General features: G+C 40.4%; 1 protein-coding gene across 1 annotated transcript in view; it reads left to right on the plus strand.

Moving 5' to 3' along the window:
* The window catches only part of LOC121869533, a 70,682-nt gene that overhangs the window by 40,657 nt on the left and 9,299 nt on the right, over nt 1-20,726 (plus strand). The window contains exons 3-4 of the mRNA XM_042370906.1: nt 15,866-16,031; nt 16,438-16,658. Coding sequence (XP_042226840.1) covers nt 15,866-16,031; nt 16,438-16,658 — 387 coding nt within the window. The remainder of the gene's footprint in view (nt 1-15,865; nt 16,032-16,437; nt 16,659-20,726) is intronic.

Here is a 20,726-nt window from a genome sequence, read left to right on the forward strand (position 1 = left end):
AATTGTTATCTCTTGTGCAAAATATATGATGCTTATATTCAAATTAATCAATATCTTATAAGAATTCCAGCAATGTAAATTATATTCCCCCCAGTCACTTCTATGAAATTTTACAAGCAAAAAACAAAAACTCAATCTAAAGGACATAAATAAACAAATAAATACTTCACTAGACCTTTGGCGCTAACTGTCAAACATGTCATTGTCACCCCTCCCTCCCTCCCTCCCTCCCTCCAGGATTTGGTGGTTTTAGGCTTACAGTTTTTATCTTATATAATATCACAGACTAAAGTTAGGAGAATATAATTTGCATTGCTGGAATCCTTGCAAGACGGCGAATAATAGGAATATAAACGTCATATATTTTGCACAAAAGATATAAATTAATCACCTGTAGTGAGTTAAGAGTTCTAGTGTATATGTACATATATATACAGCTCCTCCCCGACTTACGACCTACTTGACCTACGTCCACCCGCACTTACGACCTGCTCTGTCCGTAACGACCATCCGCACATACGACCGCGCGGTCGGGACCAAAATTTTTTTCAAATGAGGCGCACATTTTCTATTCCGAAACGTTTCCGTCCCGTACGAGAGCGTGGCTTGGGTCACCGCATGGGTACAGCTCCCACTCAGTAGAGCGCTTAGTTGGTGTTTGGCTGTCTTATCCTATACTGATCGCGCTGTGTACTGACATTATTTTCGTATTTAATTGACTTTATAATGACTGGAAAGCGTAGAAGTGAGAGTGTTGGTGGTGCTCAGAAGAAAAGGAGACAATCAATTACTTTTGAGACGAAAATGATGATAATAATGCAGTATGAAAACGGAAAAACTGTAGCAACAATTTCACGCTACCTAGGGTTTTCGCACTCGACCATATCCACTTTTCTGAAGGACAAGGAACGTATTCGTGATGTAGTGAAAGGATCAGCACCTATAAAGGGAACTATAATTACAAAGAAAAGACAAGGTTCCATGAATGATATGGAAAAATTATTGGTGATATGGATGGAAGACCAAATACAGAAGCGTGTACCCTGAAGCCTTCTAACCTTACAGGCTAAAGCAAGAAGCCTGTTCGAAAGTCTGAAGGAGCAGGCAGGAGATGAGTGCGAAAAAACCTTCACAGCAAGTCATGGGTGGTTTAACAGATTTAAGAACCACTGCTGTTTACATACTGTTAAGGTGAGTGGAGAGGCAGCTAGTGCTGATGTTGGTGCTGCCGAAGCTTTTAAGGAGGAGCTAGATCATGTGATTGTGGAAGGAAATTATTTGCCTGAGCAAATATTCAATGTGGATGAAACTGGAAACGCATGCCTGAGCGGACATACATCCACAAAGAGGCGAAAACAATGCCAGGATTCAAGGCATTCAAGGACAGAATTACACTTCTGTTGGGGGGGAATGTTGCTGGTTTCAAGATCAAACCCTTCATGATCTATCATTCAGAGAACCCCAGGGCTTTTAAACATGTCAGCAAGCACACACTGCCAGTGTTTTATCGCAGTAACAAGAAAGCCTGGATGACCCTTGTACTGTTTGAGGATTGGTTCATGAATTGTTTCATTCCTCGAGCCAAGGAGTATTGTCTTAGACAAGGGATTGCATTCAAGATTTTGCTGATTTTGTATAATGCTCCGGGACACCCATCACACCTGGACAACATGCATCCTGATGTTAAGGTAGTGTACATTCCACCTAACACTACCTCTGCCATCCAACCCATGGATCAAGGTGCTATTGCTGCCTTTAAAGCAAATTATTTACGTACGATCTTCGCTCAGACTGTTGCTGCTACTGAAGGTGAAGAAGCGCTCAGAAAGTTTTGGAAAGAGTACAACATTTTGACATGTATAAAGAACATTATTGCAGCATGGGTTCAGGCTACACAATAGTGCATGAATGGAATATGGAAGAAAACACTAAAAATACATGTGAACAGTTTCAGAGGATTTAATGAAAATGAAGTTATTTCTGAGATTAGTAACAAGATAGTGGAGTTAGGTAAACAGCTGGAGTTAGAAATTGATAATGAAGATGTTGAACAGTTGGTTGAAAGTGTAGCAGAAGAGCTCAGTAACGAGGATCTTATCGAACTGGAAGCACACAAAAATGCAGAGGAAGAAGCGAGTCGAAATGTAGAAGAAGGACCTGCACCCCCAAAAATTTTTCAGTGAAGCAAATGGCAGAGGCATTTGCTACAATTAATAAGGGGATGCAAATATTTGACGGAATGGATCAAAATTATGAGCGTTTTGCCAAAGTTGACAGAATGGCCCAAGAAGCACTTGCTTGCTACAGGGAAATTTATAACTAAAGGAAAAAGCAAACTGTGCAGTCTAAATTGGACATCAATTTTAAGAAGTCCCCCATTGCTGTCTCCTCACGTCCCACCAGTGCTGCCTCTTCACTCCCTCAAGATGATCCAATTCCTTCAACCAGCAAGTTTCCCTTTCCCCTGTTTCCCCATGTCAGAAGAAAGTGACATTGATGACCCACCCAGCCCTGTCTCCTCCTCTGCTTCATCCATTTAATGTAGTCTCCATGTATCCTGTAAATAGAAAATTATGGAGGCCCTGTGTGCATTCAGCTGACTACATTAAAGGTAAGTGCTCAGTCACACTGTATCCATTCCTCATTATTTATTACTTTTACTGTACTGTATTTGTACAGGTAGTTTTTTATTTTTTATTTATTTTTATTTTTTCATCTGTCTGACTTACGACCTGGATTTGGGTCCCTAACCCCGTCGTAAGTCGGGGAGCAGCTGTATAGTGATTTAAGGCCAATTTCGGGATTTTTAAGAGTGTTTCTGACTTTATGCACTTTTGGCTTTACTTTGTATGTACTTTTTCTGTGAGTTGGAACCAATTGTGTTTGTTAATCGATGGACCACTGTATTATTTTCGCATTTTCGACTTACGACCAATACAACTTATGACCTGGATTTGGGTCCCTAACCCTATCGTAAGTCGAGGAGCAGCTGTACTGTAAACATAATAATGTACGTATACTACTGTACTACTATACTGTATTTATTGTACTCAGCAGATCCTGTTATCTTTACCCAAGAGTAGGCAGACACTGTTCACTCAGCTGACTGTACAGTCAGTTCTGCTATAATGCGATAGTTGTGTTCTTGTAAAACATCGTGTTATAGAAATTCGCGTAATAGAAATAACAGGGCTTATGGAGAAAATAGGGTTAGGTGCAGATTACTACTCGAAATCGAAAAAATTTAATAGTTAGCCTAACACAAAAGATAGCTTAGTCTAAATAATGTTACATTCATATCTAATAATGAAATCATACAGTAAATGTAACACTTACCTTGAAAAAATACGAATATAACTTGATGGGGGAGAAGGGTGATTTTGAGGTTGATAACATCGAGCTTCTGTTCAAGGGTTATAGCCTTTCTTTTACGATCATCACCGGGAATGCGATCACCAGAAAGCTTCTTGGAGATATTCTTCTTTATCATATTCACAGTTAATACCACAAAATTGGAGAAATAGCAAGCAAAAATCGCGTTACAGCAAACAAGCGTTCGCGTTATACAAATATCGTTCCTCTATTCATAAATCACGTTAGAGCCAATTCGCGTTGTCAAAACACTTGTTATAGCAGAACTCACTGTAATATATAACTGTAATCACATCTCAACACTTGTGATGGAAGTTGGATGGGAGATGATTGGGTCATGTTATTTACCTGACCTGATGTAATGTCAGGTCACTCATTGTTGGGTGGGGGATTAGTGGGTCTCATGACCTGAAGATGTCTTGAATGACATTTATTACCCATGAGATGTATACATAGTACTATACTGTATTGTATGTGAAGGGTACAGGTATTAATAAGAACAGATTATTATGGTAAAAAAAATTTGTAAAAAACAAATAAACAATATTGTATCATGAATAAGGCAGTACAGTAATGTAATTGGTGACAAATAATCACTGAGGCGACCCTTTTTTTTGGGGGGGGGGGCATGCTTACTTTTACTTGTGTACAAAGAAATGTACAGTGGTCCCTCGGTTAACGAACTGCCTCCCATAAGATTCTTCAATTCGGTTAACGAACAAAAATTCGGTTAACGAATTTCTTACGAACCGACCTCAACATGTTTTCGCTTGCACTGGCCGGTCAACCAGCTTTAGTATTAGTCCGCCAATACATTAATCGGTTCTAGGGCTTAAATTCCTTACTATTTTAGTAAATATCAAGAAGTTTATACTGTTCAATAATTTTAAAAGTTAATATTCAATTTTTTAGTCATTTTAACAATTATTGAACATAATTGAAGGTAAAGTGACTAGTTTAATGCGCGGCATCCAGCCTCTTAACACAGCAAACAGGAGTTAGTCTCTCTCTGTTTTCACTGGAGGTAACATCTTGCTTGAGACTCTCTTCAGCTAAACGCATTTTTTCTGTGTTTCCAAGCAAATTATTGGTCATTTTGAAAAATATTTTACATATTGACAATATATAATGCACTGTTAATGCAGTGCAGTGTTGATTTAAAGAAAATAATCTTGAAATACACCAAGAGAACTAAAATTTTATGGGTGAAATGGTGCCATGGGGTGACTTCTCTTCCACCCCAATGCCTTCTCTTCTTCCTTCTCCTCCACCCCCATTCTAATTCCCATCATCATCATCATCCAGGAGCCTTATACATACACACCTCAAAGTAAGTGAACTTTTCTACCATTTTTGTTGAATTTAGGCAATTTTCGGTGAGCTGGAACCAATTACTGTACTCAAAAACCCATTGAAACAATGGTTTCAATTAACGAACTTTTCGGTTAACGAACAACCTGCTGGAACGGATTGTGTTAGTTAACCGAGGGACCACTGTATATCCATTAATGTGTTTTGCCCTTAGGACATTTATTTCTTTTACCTGTATTGTATATGTGTACACACTACAGGTTGTACCTCTCTAGTCCGGCATTCTGTGGTCCGGAAACTCCCGTGGTCCGGAACGATTTTAGTTTGTCCAATAGGTAGATAGGCAGCTTTTTTTTTTTTTTTTTTTTTTTTTACTTATCTGAATTATTATTATTATTACAGGAGTATTAAATTTTTGCCCCTCAGGCCCTAATGTTGGTCAGTGACCTATTCCCGGGTGAGCTAATCCCCTTAAAAAAAAAAAACCCGCGGGTAATTAAGGTTTGTTTACATCCGGCAGTTCGGCTGCTCTCTCTCTCTCTGCTTGTCTATACAGAGTACAACATTTAACCCTTCAATATATATGAGCAGTAAATAAGTGTTGCTTTCATATTCTTATGTAGAGTAATGACGATATATTTTCACATGTGCGAACTTACATACGAGCAGTCTCACTTTTTTTTTTACCATTAATGGTTAGCTATTTATATTGTTCCATTTATTAACATTAAATAACATTACAGGTACTTCAAACAACCATATTCATTTTTTTACATTAATTTTACTACAGCTAAACTCAGGGTCTTATTTTCTTTAGTTTTATATGTCGAACCAATCAGTCACTGGTTTTGTAAGCTTTAACATAAACAATGCCGGCAGCCGTCTCGTCTCCTCTAATATTCCACGTATTATTAATAAATTGTATTGTTAATTTTGCACACACGTACATTAATTCAATAAAAACAAATTCAGAAACATTAATTAAAATATATATGAACAGTAAATAAGTGTTGCTTTCATATTCTTATGTAAAGTAATGACGATATATTTTCACGTGTGCGCATGCGCACTTACATATGCGATCTCTCTTTTTCTTTACCATTATTGTTAGCTACTTCTATTGTTCCATTTATTAACATTAAATAACATTACTTAAAACAACCATATTAATTTTACTACAGCTACAACCAAGGTCTAATTTTCTTCAGTTTTATATGTAGAACCAGTCAGTCACTGGTTTTGTAATCAACGAATACAATGCTGTGTCATTTCCTCGTGTGTTTTAATTTTCTACGTATTATTAATGAATTGTATTGCACATTTTGCACACACAAACATTAATTCAATAAAAAAGACATTCAGTAATAAACAATAATGAATCTTTTGTACATAAGAGAAATGACGCTGTTTACACGATTATGCACGTCATCTGCACGTTGGCGGGCCGTTCAAACCAGTCGAAATTCAAGTTTCCGCCGCCAAAATTTTTATTTATTTTTTTTTTTTTGTGTGTTCCAATAAAATACGTTAAGAATTAAAAACTCGAAATTTGAGAAGCTACTATACGACATTTAACCCTTCAATATGTCTTCAAAGAGACCATGATGCAGAGAAAGTGGTGTTAGTGCTTCCAGGCATAAGCACAAGTCACTATCTATCCAGGAAAAGGGTAAATGTCCATGGTCCGGCACCGGTCAGGTCCCGAGGTTGCCGGACTAGAGAGGTACAACCTGTACTACTATTTTTTTTTTTTAACGTGGCCTCCAGCCTCCCTCAATAGCCACACTTTCACCGCCATTTTATTACCTTAAAATTAAATATCCTAAAACATAAGTAGCTACCCTAGCTGTGTTGAGTTAGTTGAGCCTCAAATTTATGTGGCATTCAGTGACTGTTGCCTCATAGTCAATATCTGCAACTGTTGTCGGCTTTGGGGTCGATGCTCTCGTTCCCTTGAGGCAGAGCAAAGCAGACTGAAGGAGAAAGAAGGACAGTCAACATCTCATCCAATATCTCATCCAAGCTGGAACATAACTTCTGGGCTACTACTTCTGTTTGTGAGTCTGGCGTAGAAGCATCTTCATCTAGCACTTGGTCCCATCCCACCAGAGGTTGTGAACACCAGAGGAGTGAAGCTGTCTTGATCCATGTTCTGAATTCTCTCCCAGTATGCCCTTATCTTGTCGTTCTTGTTCCTCCTGTGTGCAGCATCGAGAGCTAAGTTACGGTGACATGCGGCCATGGGATAAAAAATCCTGATGTCGAAGAAGGCTTGCTGTCCCCGCGTCCAGAATCCTCGAGCACTGACGTCAACATGGGCTTCGTTGGATGTGTTTGAAGTCCTATGTTGGAAATTCTCACCGTCCAATGGAAGGCGGGTCGGTTGTACTCTGACATCACGACAGATTTCCTTCAACATATTTGCTGTGAGATCCCTACTTCGTCATGCCCTTTCTTGCACACCATGGCGTGATCGACGTCATAGGAAGAGCCACACATGCATTGGGAGGGCAAACCTTCTACTGGCCTACCGCACCTTAGAGCAATTGCATCTGTAAATTCTTGTTTATTGAGACTGAAACCATTTGCTCTTATCGGCGTACCTCCGGCCCTTCCGTGGAACGCGCTAGGCTGCGTGGGCGTTTTCTCGGGCGGTGTTTGCCGACCCTCCAAGGCTCTTGTAGTAAGAGGTGGGGGGGAGGCGGGGTCGTTCGATTCACTACAATCCCACTTCGGCTGGCGCCCAGCGATCAACTCAGAACTGGCACGGACCATGGGAATCCGACTGTCTAATTAAAACAAAGCATTGCGATGGTCTTTGATGGATGTTGACGCAATGTGATTTCTGCCCAGTGCTCTGAATGTCAAAGTGAAGAAATTTAACCAAGCGCGGGTAAACGGCGGGAGGCGCCCACCTCCTGCTCTATAGCTACTTTTTTTTTCAAATTCTCTGGTACAGTACTTGCAACATCAGCTGCTGCAACTTATCACTTTGGCCGTGCTGTCGTTCTGTTGTAATGGACCTTCAAATCTTTGTTTACTTCACTGGTATCCACCTCCCCTGTTGCGTTCTGAGCTATTATGTGGTCAGTGAGGGCTGCCGTAAGCTTAACTGAGTTTTTATGTTTGGTGGCAGCAATCTCTACTACTACTACCTGGATACTACTTTTTTTTTTTTTTTATAATACGTGGCCTCCAGCCTCCCCCAATAGCCACACCTTCGCCACCATTTATTTACCTTAATATTAAATATCCTAATACATAAGAAGCTATCCTATCTGTGTTAAATTAGTTGAGCCGCAGATCTATGCGGCATTCAGTGACTGTAGCCTCATAGTCAATATCTGCAGCAGTTGTCGGAGTAGGGGCAGAAGCTCTCGTTCCCCTGAGGCAGAGCAAAGCCGACCGAAGGAGAAGGACAGTCGACATCTCATCCAGGCTGTAACATAACTTCTGGGCTGCTGCTTCTGTTCGGAGATCAGCTCCGCGAGTCTGGCGTAGAAACATCTTGCACTTGGGCCCATCCCACCAGAGGTTGTGAACACTAGAGGAGTGAAGCTGCCTTGATCAACATTTTGAATTCTCTCCCCATATGCCCTTCTCTTGTCGTTCTCGTTCCTCCTATGTGCAGCATCGAGAGCTAGGTTACGGTGACAAACGGCCATGGGATAAAAATCCTGATGTCGAAGAAAGCTCGCTGTCCCCGCGTCCAGAATCCTCGAGCACTGACGTCCACACGGGCTTCGTTAGATGTGTTTGAAGTCCTGTGTTGGAAGATCTCGCCATCCAGTGGAAGGAGGGTCGGTTCTACCATGACGTCCCGGCAGATTTCCTTCAACATATTTGCTGTGAGATCCCTTACCTCATCATGCCTCATGCATATGAAGCCCCCCTTCTTGCAGACCATGGCGTGATTGCCATCATAGGAAGAGCCACACACGCATACTACACGCATACTACACGGATACTACTTTTACTACTACCACTACTTTGCTGTCACTCGGAGTTGAGTATGACAATCAACCAGCTATGATACAATGATACGCGTTATTAAGGATGTCACGTAGGTTGGTGATTTTTGAGGTGACTAAAGAGACCGATACGGGACCGGCAGCGTCATTCACATTCGTTGCTCATGTGGAGGGCTCCATCTACTGCAGGAGAGGCGGTGGCAGCATCTTTCCTGCGTTGGCGCTTATCTGCCTCGGTTTGCAGTCGGGCTAACTTGAAAGTATTGACAAATTCTCGTGTGGTGCTCCTCCAAGCATTACGATGTGGAGTAATCGACTCCCAGGTTAGGGGGGTCGATTTGGCACTTTTTTCAGGTTTGTCTTAAGGCTATCCTTATACTGTACATTTTTAATTGCCCGCCTGCGTTATGTTTACTATTCGTTAGGTGACTGTTAAGTAGCTGCTTTGGCAGTCTACTGTCGTCCATGCGGGTAACATGGCTAGTTCAGCGTAGTTGTTCATGGATAATTGTAGCCTTCATGCTCTTACAGTTGGTGTCAGCAGGAATACTGGCATTTGTTCTCTTGTCTTCCCAGCGAACTCGGAGGATGGAACATAGACCACGTTGGTGAAAGTTTTCAAGTGCCTTGAGATGCCTCCTGTATGTGACCCATGTCTCACTGCCACATAGCAGGGTGGGGAGGACCACTGCTCGATATACGTGCAGATTTGTAGTTAATTTCAGCTCCCTACAGCTGAAGACACGATTTCGGAGTCTGCCTAAGGCTTGAGATGCACATCTGATCTAATGCTGAATCTCTTCATCGATGTCTGCCGTGGTGGACAGGTGGGAGCCGAGATAACGAAAGTGGGCAACATTAGAGAGGGTATTAAAAAAAAATAATAATAATAATAAACGGTTTATTAATAGAGTTGCAGCCGGTGGCTGAAAATATACAAACTTACATGTGATTTAGACATAATGATATACGTTCAATACATTTACAGGGCTGTACAGTACATAAATCAGGAGTTGTTTATTATTTTAACAATAGTTGGGATGGTGCTATTCTTATATCTATCGGTGCGGGCTCTTATGGGCTGAATTTTGTTGTAGTGGTGGACTGCACGAGGTGGGTGGGGGGCTGCTGATGGAAGGAGGTGGCGATGACGAGGGTGGTGCAGTAGTCCACTGCCAAACCTTTTCAGTGCTTGGTGGTGGAGGTCACTGAGGGATGGCATTTCCAGGGTGTAGAGAGCATTGGTGCAGCCGGAGTATTCTGCGCCGAGCATGATTCTGCAGGCCCTGGTGGAGGTGTGTCTGATCCAGGGGCAGGCTGAAAAAGAATCTGAGTCTAATGTACACTCACCTCAAGGTCGAAGTGTGCATGCTCGTCTGCGTAGGTGTTCATGATCTCTTGTAGGTCGTGTTCAGTGTGAGTAACAAGGGTGAGGTTGTCTGCATACTGAAGTTCAGTAATGGAAGCTGCCGACACTGTTTTTCTTGCCTGGAGTACAGTAGAGTCTGCATTTACTCGGTCGATTGAACCCGTGGAGGTCTGCGTAAAATGAGAAACGGGTAAATAAAATAACAGAACATATGGGATTAATTGAAATAGAGACCGGGCCGACCCCCAAACTCCACTTTCTCCGACACAATACCCACGTTGTAGTAAAAATAACATCTTAATTTTATGATGGTATGCACACACAATTAATATTTACGAGAAATACAGTCGCCTGGTTGTCCATTCAAATAATGGACTCCACTCCCCCCCCTCCCCCCCTCCCTCTTCCCACGCTCACTGGCTCCTCCCTCTCTGAGAAATGTTTGGGTGAAAACACTAGATTTTAAGGTATAGTAATAAATAATACCCCAGACTAAAGTTAGGATAATATAATTGATATTGCTGGATTCCTTGCAGGACAGGGATTATTTTGAATGTAAATATCATATATTTTGCACAAAAGATAAAATGTTTGCTCATTTTCATCATCTTAAATTACATCTAAAATTTGTATGTCTAATGCATTTTTTAGGATGTCTATATTTAAAATGATCACCATCTTGTAAGAATTCTAGCAATGTAAATTGTATAGGCCGGGTAATTTGTATGAATTTTATGAGCTAATAACAAATTTCTTCTGTAAATAAACAAATTATATTTCACCCAGACACTATCTGTCAATCAAAATACCCCACTTCCCGCTCCATCCTCTTTTTCTGACACAATACCTATGTTGTAGTAAAAATAACATCTTAATTTTATGATGGTATGCTCACACAATTAATATTTAAGAGAAATACAGTTGCCATGTTAATGTCCATTCAAATAATGGACTCACCTCCCCCCCCACCCTCCCCTCTTCCCAGCTCACTGGCTCCTACCTCTTTGAGAAATGTTTGGGTGAAAACACTAGATTTTAATGTATAGTAATAAATAATACCTCAGATTAAAGTTAGGATAATATAATTGACATTTCTGGATTCCTTGCAGGTCAGGGAATATTTTGAATGGAAACTTCATATATTTTGTACAAAAGATAAAATATTTGCTTTGTGTAAACCAAATTATTACATTAGATCTAAAATTTGTATGTCTAATGCAAAATCCATGATGTTTATATTCAAAATGATCATCATATTGTAAGAATTCCAGCAATGGAAATTATATTCTGGCCGGGTAATTTGTATGAATTTTATGAGCTAAAACAAATATCTTCAGTTAATAAAAAAAATAATATTTTTCACACACTATCTGTCAATCAAAATACCCCACCTTGCCTCCCACCCTCTTCACACCACACCAGCTGGGTCGGTTGGTCCCAACCCTCCCCCCCACCCCACACCTTCCCTCCCTACCAGAGAAATGTTCGGGTGAAAACAGTATACAGTGGGGTATGCTATAACGAACGGATCCTACTACGAATATTCCTATAACGAACGGTTTTACCTATAAAATTGAGAATGCTATAATGAACGAAACTCCTACAACGAACATTATTTAATTTTTTTTCTTTTTTTTTCTAATTTATTGTTTTTTTATTACAAATATTAATGATATTCTTTATTTCAGGGGTTTAGATGCATATTTATGCACTTTCTTACAATTTTTACAATTTTATATTATATTTTTCAGTGTTAAGTGGTTGTATTTGGGGGCCTGGAACGGATTAATCCTATAACGAACGAATGCTATAACGAACAAGGTTCTAGAACCAATTAGATTCGTTATAGCATACCCCACTGTACTTACATTTTTAGTAATAAATAATACCTCAGACTAAAGTTAGGATAATATAATTGACGTTTCTGGATTCCTTGCAGGTCAGGGAATATTTTGAATGTAAACTTCATATATTTTGCACAAAAGATAAAATATTTGCTTTGTGTAAACCAAATTATTACATTAGATCTAAAATTTGTATGTCTAATGCAAAATCCATGATGTTTATATTCAAAATGATCATCATATTGTAAGAATTCCAGCAATGTAAATTATATTCTGGCCGGGTAATTTGTATGAATTTTATGAGCTAAATAAAAAATTATACTTTACCCACGTATATGAGTAGATGCACTGCGGAAAGTGAAAGTCCGTTTCTGGCGAGGTACCGCGTAAATGTTGGAAAGTGAAACCGCGTAAAGCGGGGTATAAGGGCAATTTAGGGGAATTTTAGGAGTGTTTCTGACTTAATGCATTTTGGCTTTACTTTGTATGTATTTTTCTGTGAGCTGGAACCAATTACCCAATATCCCATTGAAATAATGGATTCGGTTAACAAAATTTTCGGTTAACGAACGACTCTGTGGAACGAATTGTGTTCGTTAACCGAGAGACCACTGTACGCCTAATAAACTCAAAATGTTTGTTTTTGATGTTTATTTGATATTATGCCCTTATTTCTTTATTTATTTTATGTTCTAAATGTATTGAGTAAAACAATTGTTAAAATCTGACGGCCGTGACCACTGCGATGCCTGTATCCCCTTATTTACATTATTACTTATGGGAGAAATTGCTCCGCTATTCTCAATTTCGATATTCGCAACGAGTTTCATGCCCGTAACCTTTGCGATAAGTGAGGCAGCCCTGTATTTGTCTTGTGAGCAAATGTCTGTACACCACCTATATGAAGCCTCTCTGGTGAGGATCCATAATTTACATGTAATATTTTTCCAAATAAAAGACCATTTAAACATCTGATACTTATCTTCAACTGCTGGTTTAGTCCATGTCATTAACATACTGTATTGTATATATTTTTACTCCTGACATTGGGAAAGTGTTCATGTCTTGCTATCTTTCTTAGGGTATTTATTGCATTACTATAATCAGGTGGAGACAAGTAGGAAACATTATCTCAAGGTTTCATATCTTGTTGATAACTGATCTTTATACTTGTATACAGTACAGTGGTCCCTCGGTTAACGAACTCAATCCGTTCCAGAAGGTCGTTCATTAACCGAAAAGTTCGTTAACCGAAACCATTGTTTCAATGGGTTTTTGGGTAATTGGTTCCAGCTCACCGAAAATTTCCTAATTTCAACAAAAATGGTAGAAAAGTTCACTTACTTTGAGGTGTGTATGTAGAAGGCTCCTGGATGATGATGATGATGTGCATTTGAAGTGGGAGGTGGAGGAGAAGGGAGAAGAGAAGGCATTGGGGTGGAAGAGAAGTCACCCCATGGCGCCATTTCACCCATAAAATTTTAGTTCTCTTGGTGTAGTTCAAGATTATTTTCTTTAAATCAACACTGCACTGCATTATTTATTGTCAATATGTAAAATAAATTTCAAAATGACCAATAATTTGCTTGGAAACACAGAAAAAAAGCATTTAGCTGAAGAGAGTCTCAAGCAAGATGTTACCTCCACTGAAAAGACACAAAGACTGACGCCTGTATGGTGTGTTAACATGATGGATGGCGTGCCAGAAACTAGTTTCTTTACCTTCAATTATGTTCAATAATTGTTAAAATGACTAAAAAATTGAATATTAAACTTTTAAAATTATTGAATAGTATAAACTTCTTGATATTTACTAAAATAGTAAGGAATTTAAGCCCTAGAACCGGTTAATGTATTGGCGGACTGATACTAAAGCTGGTTGCCCGGTCAGTGCAAGCGAAAACATGTTGAGGTCGGTTCGTAAGAAATTCGTTAACCGAATTTTTGTTCGTTAACCGAATTGAAGATCCTTATGGAAGGCAGTTCGTTAACCGAAATTTCGTTAACCAAGGCGTTCGTTAAACGAGGGGTCACTGTACTGTAATATGGAAGTAAATATTTTTGATACAAAGATAATTTTATGTTTGATAGAAAACTAACAGTTATGGTGATATTTTTCAAAATTTTATCCCAATTCATCTGTACAGTGAGTTCATAACTGGCATAGCAAAATTATAATACCTAATACTGTACTTTGTTATATTCTACTGGCTTCATCCACAGAACAGGCCATAATTCTCTTTATTTACACTCATCCAACCCCAAGTTTGTGACAAACTTCATACTTTATTGTTAGTAATAAGGACAAAGAAGAAAGGAACAGATACTACACTTTATTCCTGTGTTCTTATGGTTGTCACAGGCTTTATTTACCTATATTCACTGTAAGTGATCGTATTTCATAACCCAGAATTGGCTTATAATCCAACAAAATAGGAAAATGAGGAGCACCTTAGCTTGGGATACAAGTTATTCATACTCGTAAATCGTGTGGCACGAGCAAACGTTTCGTGCCACCGACAACGTTTTGAGGGTCGCAGCGTAGCAACCTCCTAGTCTTCCGCCAGTTGGTAAGCCTGACTACACTACGATGATGTAGTGCCAACAAACGACGGTCGGGAACCACCATGGCCATTCTTGAATAATCACTAAACTTTTCTTCTATTGTATTACAACCGCTGGAATACCACAGCATCGTGTACCAAACGGCAGTTCTTGCAATTGGCCCAATGACTAATAATTAATGTCTCATCAGTCTGTGCACACTGCCCCTGTCATGTGGCTCATTTTTGGATTCACCTCTCAGTTGCAGCCACTGTATCAGGCTGAAAAGACATCTTTCTGCTTAGCAAATTCTCCTATAAGTGAGCATAGTGCCTTTCATACTGTACCTGTTAACAGTTATAGGTGGGAGACTTGCAGTCGTGCGTTGTGTTAGTAGCACGAGAAGGGTGATTTTTATTTTGGTGTTTTAATTTGTAAGAATTGTCTACATTTACTACAGGTATGTGATTTTCGCAGCTCACTGATTTCACTGTGGGGGACACAGAGCATCTGCCTCAGCATGTTATTGCATGGTTGTCCTTGTTGTAGATGACAACATTATGGAACCCTTCATACCCTTTCTTACCCATAAAGAGTGAGTTACACTTAACACTACGGTGTAGTCCTTATGAGGAAATGATTAAGGTAGTTATTCCTTTATGCTTTAAATTGTTTTCATCGAGTCTTTGCAAGTTGTGTGCTTGTTTCTCATACAATGTGAACATTTAACTTTTTCCATGAAGAATTTCAAATTGGCATTTGAGGTTGTAACAAAGTAAAAAAGAACAGACCAATTGCCCAAATGACTAGGAAGCTGATAGGTGGTGAAATGATGAATTAATATAGATTAACTTTTTGGACTTTAATTGTGGCTGCTTTTCATGTGAGTCATTATGATAGTTCATACTGTGACCGATTAAATTTAATTATATTGGCCATTTTTTTGATTGGTGCTTCCTTCAAGTTCTTTTACACGTACAGTATACCTGTACTGTACCACCTTCATTATGATAGTGTGAGGGTAGTTTCCTCCTGTGGAGTTTGCAGGCATAGTGTTTGTTAATAGCCCAGCTTATATCTCTTGGAACGTTTGACTTATTTTCTCTGTTGTGGAGCAGTGTAGAGATAAGAGATGTAAATTTATCATGAGGGGTCAATTGGACTGAAGGTTGGTCCTGGAAATCCAATATGTCTGATGATGGGTTACTGTGGCACCTTGACTCATAGTGCCCTACACTGAATGGTGACCTTTGCTTCCAAATCTCCCATGATGTTGATTGGCTTGGGGAGTATCAGTTATTGTGTGGTTGGTGCCATCAATTATTGTCAGGGTTGATTTGGGTTATCAGGCAGTACATGAGTCTCTTTTTCCTGACTTGGTTTTGAAATATGGAGCTTCTTGGATGAATATGTCATTTACAAGAGTTAAGGCTTCAATTTCTATTTTCTTTCAGGAAGACTAAGTACAAGCAGCTGGTTGCGTGCTTCCAGTTCTCACCCGACTATCCAACAACTCGAGCGTTGATAGAGCTGAAGAGCCGATACATCTCCCCTAAACTGTTAGATGGTCTTACTAGGCTTTGTGAGAATGAGGCTGACAAGTACTTAGGGAAACCACAGGTGAGGACATTCACTTTTTGGATCACCTGAAGATTAGACACCTCAACTTATTTTATCTTAATGTAAAACACCTTAATGCTTCCTAGATGTTAGGTTAGGTTAGATTAGGTTAGTGTAAGGTGAAATAAAATGGGGGACTAGTCTAAACTGATCTTTACTTAACCATCCAGTGACATAACTTATCCTAAAGGGTTTCATAGTGCAGCTACCAACACATGACAAACTGGGAAAAAACTAGCAGGAAAGGATTCAAGTCAATGTCTATTGCAAGTCAGTCGTTTTCTTCTCTTACTGTAAAATAGGATTTCATGCTCCAGTCTTCCATTCTTTCACTGATTAAATACTGTTGTGTTGAAATTATGACACTTAAAACAGCAACATGAATGTTTTGATTTGGTCTTGACAGGTGCTCCAAGTTTTAAGATTCGTCCGCAACTTTGTTGAAGAAAGTCCTCTTTGTTGTTGTTCAGAAGAAATTTCCACCATAAAGAAGAAACTGATCGCTGGTTCAGATGAGTTAAAGTTACGTCAGAAAACATCTTCGGTGGTGCTCAAGGTGAAACAAGGTCAATACTTCATTAAGTACAACTTGACAGTACCAGAAAATTATCCTGACAAGCAGATTGGGTAAGAAAAAGTTTTTCTCTAGTCATATACAATACTGTATTTTTTATGACAACATTTGTTGAGTGACTTATGATTTAGAGAGGATGCTAATCCTTCGTGACAGAGTCTGCCTTATCAGTTTTGGATTAAGTTGTGAAATGCTGTTTACTCTGCTACTTTTCCGATCATAACCTGATCTCAGTATGAGTCTCCTATGAAAGGCTACCACCATTCTATGTGAAAGAGCCATTGAGTTATGGGTGAATCCTCCATATTCTTCCTGACATCTTGGTCAGGAAACTTTGTTGTCAAGAGAAAGTCCCTTTGTGCTGGCAGGATCTCCCAGTCATTCAGCTGACATTTATTGTCTCCTTTTACTGCTTTATGACACACATACAAGTATGTAACAGCTTGTAAGCTATATATCATATTGCCAAATATTTAGTGAATGCCTGATGGAGAATTAGGTAAGGCCCCATGGGGTTTCATTCTCTAGTGAATAATTTTCTGGCAGAGGTACAGTCAGATCTCACTTAACGTCGGGGTTACGTTCCTGAAAACGCGACGTTATACGTAACAATGTTAAGCGGATCAATTTTCCCCATAAGAAATAGATAAAATACGGGAGTTACATTCCTGAGCCTCCCTTTGCCCCATGAAATACATTACATATACCTGTACATAAATTGAAAGCTTCTTGTGTGATGCCTGGTGAGGTGCTTGTATGCATTACTATAAAGTCACATTCATTGAGATTTTTTAAGAGAAAAACATAAACTCCCCCTATATGACAGATAAATAAAAACCACTAGGTAACCGTTGTCCGTGCTCCGGCCCAGCTGTCATACTTAATCAACTCCCCTTTGACTTCTGGTAAGGGTGACGTGGTTTTATAGGCTTAAAGTTTTTATCATATAAAATGTCACAGATTAAAGTTAGCAGAATATAAATTACATTGCTGGAATCCTTGCGAGACAGCGGACAATATGAATATAGACATCATATATTTTGCACAAGAGAAATTTTTTTTAGTCCCTTAAGTACATTTAAGTACTGCACATGTTTTCAACTTATTTTTTGGTAGATATAGTAACTTTCTTCATTTATTCTTACTCATTTATATGCACACACCATCCTAAATACATATTGTGAAAAAGGTAAATGAAATATTTGTCCTAAGGGAGAGGGTGATGCGCTGTAAAAAGTTGTCCGTGATGATGCAAACGACTTTGTACCGAGTCACCTGGACGTTAAAAAAATTTGTGGCCTCTAAAGTTTAGTGACATAGTACCAAAACTACATTAAGTGGGTCGACGTTAAGCAAGGGCTTACTGTAACTAGTTATTAAATAAATAGGAATGTATTCCTTGATCCCAGACATTCTGTCTTCCTCATTCTCAAAGGTCAAGGGTCAGCCTATTGTATCCATTTCTGCCACGTTCTGTCTTCACCATCCTCCACTCTCAACTGTATATCTTTCCTGACCACATCCCTCCACCTTAAAATCTGTCTTCCAACTTGATCTCTTTCCATTGATTAGCTCATTCCAGGCTCTCTTGATTGCCTACTTCTACCTTTGTCAAAACACTTGGCCAAACTTGCTTGCTTACAGAATAACTACCAAGGAAAAACTACTCTGGTTCACAAGGTGAGTCAGTGTTAAACAGTAATTGACACTGATTTGACAATACAGTGTAGCCTGACCTGCCACTAGAGAGCCAAGCCCCTGGACAAGGCAATATCTGCCAGGAGTCATGTTGGTCACTTGCACTTTTTCCGTCTCTCTCTCTCTCTCTCTCTCTCTCTCTCTCTCTCTCTCTCTCTCTCTCTCTCTCTCTCTCTCTCTCTCTCTCTCTCTCTCTCTCTCTCTCTCTCTCTCTCTCTCTCTCTCTCTCTCTCTCTCTCTCTCTCTCTCTCTCTCTCTCTCTCTCTCTCTCTCTCTCTCTCTCTCTCTCTCTCTCTCTCTCTCTCTCTCTCTCTCTCTCTCTCTCTCTCTCTCTCTCTCTCTCTCTCTCTCTCTCTCTCTCTCTCTCTCTCTCTCTCTCTCTCTCTCTCTCTCTCTCTCTCTCTCTCTCTCTCTCTCTCTCTCTCTCTCTCTCTCTCTCTCTCTCTCTCTCTCTCTCTCTCTCTCTCTCTCTCTCTCTCTCTCTCTCTCTCTCTCTCTCTCTCTCTCTCTCTCTCTCTCTCTCTCTCTCTCTCTCTCTCTCTCTCTCTCTCTCTCTCTCTCTCTCTCTCTCTCTCTCTCTCTCTCTCTCTCTCTCTCTCTCTCTCTCTCTCTCTCTCTCTCTCTCTCTCTCTCTCTCTCTCTCTCTCTCTCTCTCTCTCTCTCTCTCTCTCTCTCTCTCTCTCTCTCTCTCTCTCTCTCTCTCTCTCTCTCTCTCTCTCTCTCTCTCTCTCTCTCTCTCTCTCTCTCTCTCTCTCTCTCTCTCTCTCTCTCTCTCTCTCTCTCTCTCTCTCTCTCTCTCTCTCTCTCTCTCTCTCTCTCTCTCTCTCTCTCTCTCTCTCTCTCTCTCTCTCTCTCTCTCTCTCTCTCTCTCTCTCTCTCTCTCTCTCTCTCTCTCTCTCTCTCTCTCTCTCTCTCTCTCTCTCTCTCTCTCTCTCTCTCTCTCTCTCTCTCTCTCTCTCTCTCTCTCTCTCTCTCTCTCTCTCTCTCTCTCTCTCTCTCTCTCTCTCTCTCTCTCTCTCTCTCTCTCTCTCTCTCTCTCTCTCTCTCTCTCTCTCTCTCTCTCTCTCTCTCTCTCTCTCTCTCTCTCTCTCTCTCTCTCTCTCTCTCTCTCTCTCTCTCTCTCTCTCTCTCTCTCTCTCTCTCTCTCTCTCTCTCTCTCTCTCTCTCTCTCTCTCTCTCTCTCTCTCTCTCTCTCTCTCTCTCTCTCTCTCTCTCTCTCTCTCTCTCTCTCTCTCTCTCTCTCTCTCTCTCTCTCTCTCTCTCTCTCTCTCTCTCTCTCTCTCTCTCTCTCTCTCTCTCTCTCTCTCTCTCTCTCTCTCTCTCTCTCTCTCTCTCTCTCTCTCTCTCTCTCTCTCCTCTCTCTCTCTCTCTCTCTCTCAGAGCTATAATACAATGATATGAGTTATTAAGTGCGTCACCTAAGTTGGCGAGTTTTGAGGTCACTAAAGAGGTCAATACGGGACCCGCAGGATTGTCTACATTCGTTGCACATGTGGAGGGCTGCATCTAGTGCGGGAGGGGCGGTGGCAGCATCTTTCCGGCATTGGCGCTTGTCTGCCTCAGTTTGCAGTCGGGCTTACTCGAAAGTTTTGACACCTTCTTGTGTGGTGCTCCTCCAAGCGTTATGATGTGGAGTAATCAACTCCCAGGTGAGGGGGTTGATTTGGTACCTTTTCAGGTTTGTCTTAAGACTATCCTTATACCTTTTCAATTGCCTGCCGGCATTACATTAACTATGCGTAAGATGACTATAAAGTAGCTGCTTTGGCAGTCTACTGTCGTCCATGCGGGTAACTTGGCCAGTCCATCGTATTTGTTCATGGATAATGGTAACCTTGATGCTCCTACAGTTGGTGTCAGCAAAATATTGCCATTTGTTCTCTTGTCTTCCCAGTAAACTCGGAGGATGGATTGTAGACTACGTTGGTGAAAGTTTTCAAGTGCCTTGAGGTGCCTCCTGTATGTGACTCATGTCTCACTGCCATATAGCAGGGTGGGGAGGACCACTGCTCGATATAAATGCAGTTTTGTAGATAATTTCAGCTCCCTACCACTGAAAACACGATTTCGGTGTCCGCCAAAGGCTTGAGATACACATCTAATCTGATGCTGAATCTCTTCATTAATGTCTGCGGTGGTGGACAGGTGGTAGGCAAAATACCGAAAGTGGGTAACATGAGAGTGGGTAGTACTGTTAAGTTCTGATGGATGGTGGAGGTGTGTCTTAACCAGGGGCAGGCTGAAAGAGAATTTGAGTCTTACATACACTCACCTCAAGGCCGAAGTGTGCATATGCATCTGCGTAGATGTTCAGGATCTCCTGTAGGTCGTATTTAGTGTGAGCAACAAGGTTGAGGTAGTCTGCATACTGGAGTTCAGTAATGGAAGCTGCCGACACGTTTGTTCCTGCCTGGAGTCATCGA

This window comes from Homarus americanus, unplaced genomic scaffold (genome assembly GCF_018991925.1).
Source record: "Homarus americanus isolate GMGI-L3 unplaced genomic scaffold, GMGI_Hamer_2.0 scaffold32583, whole genome shotgun sequence".
NCBI classification, from domain to species: Eukaryota; Metazoa; Arthropoda; class Malacostraca; order Decapoda; family Nephropidae; genus Homarus; species Homarus americanus.